At 36.5% G+C, this 4,731-nt stretch overlaps 1 protein-coding gene across 1 annotated transcript; it reads left to right on the top strand.

Annotated features, from left to right (window-relative positions):
• The first annotated feature begins 4,033 nt into the window (after positions 1 to 4,033).
• Positions 4,034 to 4,731, top strand: LOC131690928 (probable endochitinase). The gene is made up of 2 exons (XM_058977014.1): positions 4,034 to 4,186; positions 4,263 to 4,731. The coding sequence occupies exons 1-2, from the start codon at positions 4,180 to 4,182 to the stop codon at positions 4,637 to 4,639; spliced, it is 384 nt and encodes a 127-aa protein (XP_058832997.1). The 5' UTR covers positions 4,034 to 4,179; the 3' UTR covers positions 4,640 to 4,731.

The raw sequence follows: 4,731 nt of genomic DNA, 5'->3' as shown, positions 1-4,731 counted from the left end.
CTACCTTCGCCTCCCAATCAAAATAAGTATGAACCTGACACTCATGGTTTTCTTTTCCTCTAGGTTTTCGCTATTTTCATCAATCACCACTGGACGAAAGCAAAACATAGTATTATTCGCTGGTTGACCACCAATATAAAAATTGGATATAGCACGGAGAACAGACATCCATGATCGAACAAATTTCTATATACATATAGTATAAAAATGAAATGGTTTCTGTGTGTCATCGCATCGCGTTTTTTTTTTCATTTTTGCATTATTTTGTTGGTTATTTTCTGTGGAAAGTTCTTTGACATAAAAATCAAATATTGAAATTTTCCTAATACACCTATTAGTGCAATTGAGTTTTTCTCATATATGCACCTGTTGCTGGATATCTCTATATATAAAAATGAAATGGTTTCCGTGTGTCATCGCATAACTCAAGAACGAATTATCGGATTTCTTTGATTTTTGCATTATTTTGTTGGATATTTTCTTTGACATAAAAATAAAATATTGAAATTTTCCTAATCCACCTATTAGTGCTATTGTGGTTTTGTCATACATGCAGCTTTTGCTGGATATCTCTATATCTAAGTCACGTAAATAAAACTAAACAAAAATCTATATCTAAAAATGAAATGGTTTCGGATTTCTTTGGATTTTGCATTATTTTGTTGGTTATTTTCTGTGGAAGGTTCTTTGATATAAAAATCAAATATTGAAATTTTCCTAATCCACCTATTAGTGCAATTGTGTTTTTCTCATATATGCACCTTTTGCTGGATATCTCTATTTATAAAAATGAAATGGTTTCCGTGTGTCATCGCATAACTCAAGAACGACATGACGGATTTCTTTGATTGTCGCATTATTTTCTGTGAAATATTCTTTAGCAGGATCGCAAAATATTAACATTTTCTTAATGTACCTATTTCTGCAAATGGGACATTTTTAGTTTAGGATTGTTTGCATAGTTTGTCATTATATGTAATTATGTTTTAAAATGTCATTGATGTGCTATTGGGTCCTGTTTTTCCGCGACGGTGCTTTTCTGTTAAAAAGTTCTTTTTTATGACAAACCTTGCTTATATGCATTTAAAATAGCGGCGAGAGAGCTGATAAGTAACGTGTATGAGGCACTATTCACACTGGAGAATATGAATGTAGCGATGCTTCGTGGAAACAAACGAATTCCCATGATTTAAAGTCAATTGTCATTGTCAATTGTTAAGTCATTGAAAAGCACCGGAATAAATTCGAAGTACCGTCGATAGCATTGTTACTGTTTACAGAGATAGGCACAAATAAAAGCATTGTTGATCATAACGTATATTATAGGACATAGGTTTTACAATTGGAATCACCTCACTGGAATTGAAATTAATAGAAATTTGATCCACAAGCATTGCTATTTTTGTTTTGTTAGAGATTTTTACACAAGTTGAATGCAGAAGATGGACGTCTGTTCTCTGTGGATGTTCAAGGTTCAAAGCACTTTCGGTGAGCGTCTACACGAATTGAACGCTTGTTAGTATGCGTGGAAAAAATGCGAAACTTTGTCACTGGTTTATCCATATAAAGCATTTATTTAGCTCTAAAAGAAGAGAATCGTGCGATTTATTAGATTATCACGATTAAAATCATGCAAAATAAAGTTACTGTGCCCTAATTCATCTTAGCACCTCTATTCATCCCACCCATTTGAACACATTAGTTAGAGCAGTGTCTGCTATCTCTATTCAACGCATCAGATCAAATGGTAGGATGAATAAGGGTGCGTTGTACTCGAGTTTTCGCTTCGATCTAACGAGAGTATTTTACATTTTTCAAGCCAGATTTTTTATTGATCGTCTTATTAAGAACAAAGCAAAGATGTTGATACCTATTTAAGCGCAATCTAACCCGCGTAAGCCGAGTTATCAGCGAAATAGTGTGACATCGTGACTAATGAGATGAATAAGGGCACGTCTTCCTTGGTTGGTGGAAAAACAATTGACCGGGCGGAATGGTGCTTTTGAAAAAGTGATGGTGATTTTTTTGTCACACCACCCCACCACAACTGCGTAGTGAAAAAACCACAGCCACTTTTTTCAAAAGCACCATCCCACCCGGTCAATTGTTTTTCCACCAACGTTGCATAATTTGAATCCTGATAGTCTTATAAATCGACTGATTTTCTTCTTTTAGAGTTCAATGAATGCTTTATAAGGATAAATCGTATAATTTATGTGGTGGTGTCTCATATAACAGCTAACGTTTCTTTTAACACTCATTTTAGTTCGAAGAGTGCGCATTGTGCATCCAAAAAGAGATCCTTGTCTTTGTGACATCATTTAGTTGACCAATGTCGTACTGGATCAGCTGATCATTACGCATGTAGTCTTCGCAAACTCTCCCACTCATGTCTGTCACCAGCGAAGAACTACAGAAGCTTACGTAGATAATGGATTCCCGGCGGCCTCAGCGAGAAATACTGGTGGCACCTAGAAAAACTCTAGAAAGAGAACTGCGGAGACTCCATTTTGGATCGATTGGATTCGCGTTTAGCTGTCAAAAAACGAATCCAATCGAACATTGCCTATCCTTATAACATTGGACGTGTTGCCATATAATGCCAGGGCAAAAATGCTGTTTTTCTATCCGCAGTTCTCTTACTAGAGTTTTTATAGTGGCACCCTCTTTAGATAACCTAACATCCATTTTTGCTTGAGCTACCCAAGATTTGCCTCCAGTGACTGCCGGATGTCTTATCAGAATCTTGTAAACCATTTCTCGATCAACTTTTTTTTATCGTATATAGGGTCCCAAAACTATTTTTTCTTGGAACTGTTGGCACCATGAAACATGAAAAACCTCGTTTTATAAAGATAGGTGCTTCTTTCGCAGTGCTAGAAGCTGATCAATATTTACCTTCCGATCAAGTCCATTTTCATGAAAAAGGTAGTTGAAGGCACTTCCAGGCACACCAAAAATGTCAACCAGAGATTCAGTTTATTCAATTTAGTTCAATTTGTGATATTGCGGCACTCCTCCCGTCATCGAGGAGACTTCAGTTTTTGTGGTACGGCATGAAGTTATCTTCTCGATGATAATTAATCTAGCTTACTCTACGATCCTTAAAAAGGTGGCCTTCTTTACTACCCATATTTCCGTTCCCGTTGTTCCTATGAAACTGAGAAAACGAGCAAAAAAAATTTACAATAATTTTCGCTATTTTTGTTGAAATTTGATGTCGTTGTCTTTTTCGTTGTTTATTCTTGACTAACAGGACCGTAGCGTATTCCTCTAGCGCCTTTGGTAGAGTCTCAGTCATGTGCCTTTTTGCTGTCTGCTTTGGCTTTCTTTTCCAGTTCGACTTTCAAACAGTAATTTTGTGTGTACTTGGGAATGATAGTCCTACCCTGACTTTTTTTATGATTTAGCTTCACTTATTTTATAAAGCAGATCAAGATTTTAGTGTCTCCCTTTAAGGCTGGCGCAACCTGGGCAACCGCACGCTACGGCTCTGAATGTAATAGACATTTCCAAAATTAAATTGAACATGACCAGCTGTGGAATCTTAGTTTTGAGAAGTGAGAAAGAAGCAATTGCACCACTAGGTGGATAAACACAGGTTTTTGATATTTGTTTTATGTTTCGCCATGGTTGCTGTGTTTTCTAATAGTTTGTGAAATATAAGAGTTATATTTTCCAGAACTTACAGCATTATTTTAACATGTAATCAATTAGTTGTTTCTCAATATTGATATTTTTAAGTGCTCCTTGTTGTCTTCATTTCAAACTTTTCTTTATTATTCGCAAACTCTGCGAAGGCAACCCGTTTATCTGATATTGCTTTACTTTGTCTGATACGTATCAATATATTTTCGATAAGTTTTGATCTCACAAAAACAAGGTAATGAATACTACCGATGACGGAATATGAAGTCTTACCGCATACAAATGAGGGCATTTGTCCAAATAAATTCAATACTATCATCGGAATGGTATTCCCAAAACGGTTATCATTTAGTGATAAAAACTGATAAATATACTGAACATCGTGTCTAAAAAAACATTATCTAGTTTTATCATTTCCGTTAAAACACAGTTAACTTCCTCTGTAAATGTTTGCTGAAAGATATAAGTATACCACTGGAAAACAGTTGAAGCCTTCATTCGAAGCCAGTCAGAGTAAAAACCTCAATTAGAATGAAATGTGAGTCTTTCAGTCGAATAAACGAGTCAGAGCTTTGAACTACTGCTAATTAATATAAGTTTTCTATTTCCAACAGCGCTCATTGCCTTAATTAGTCTGGTCGGAATTGGAACCGTTTCAGCCCAGAACTGTTCCGGGCGCCCGGATGGCAGTTTCGAACCCAATTCCAAACGCTGTGACTACTATTACTCTTGTACAGGAGGATTAGCCATTCCGTTGACCTGCCCTAGTGGGTATCACTACAACCCAGTTCGCAAGCAGTGTGATTACCCCAGCAAAGCTGGATGCATAAAGTGTCCCTCTACCGGCTTCCGTAATCTAGCCGTGGATGGTTCCTGCAACAAGTTCATTCAATGCTACCACGGTACAGCAACGGATCGCGAATGTCCAAATGGACTAAATTTCGATATCGCTCTGGGCCAATGCAATCTTGAGGATTCAGTCAAGTGTTGATCTAGGATTTGTAACTTGTGTCTGGAATGAGAGTTTTGTTATATTGGTGGATATTTGTGGTATTTAAATAAATCCAGTTGATTATACATTTA

The sequence above is a fragment of the Topomyia yanbarensis genome, chromosome 3 (genome assembly GCF_030247195.1).
Source record: "Topomyia yanbarensis strain Yona2022 chromosome 3, ASM3024719v1, whole genome shotgun sequence".
NCBI classification, from domain to species: Eukaryota; Metazoa; Arthropoda; class Insecta; order Diptera; family Culicidae; genus Topomyia; species Topomyia yanbarensis.
This window is presented reverse-complemented; position numbering and strand designations above follow the sequence as displayed.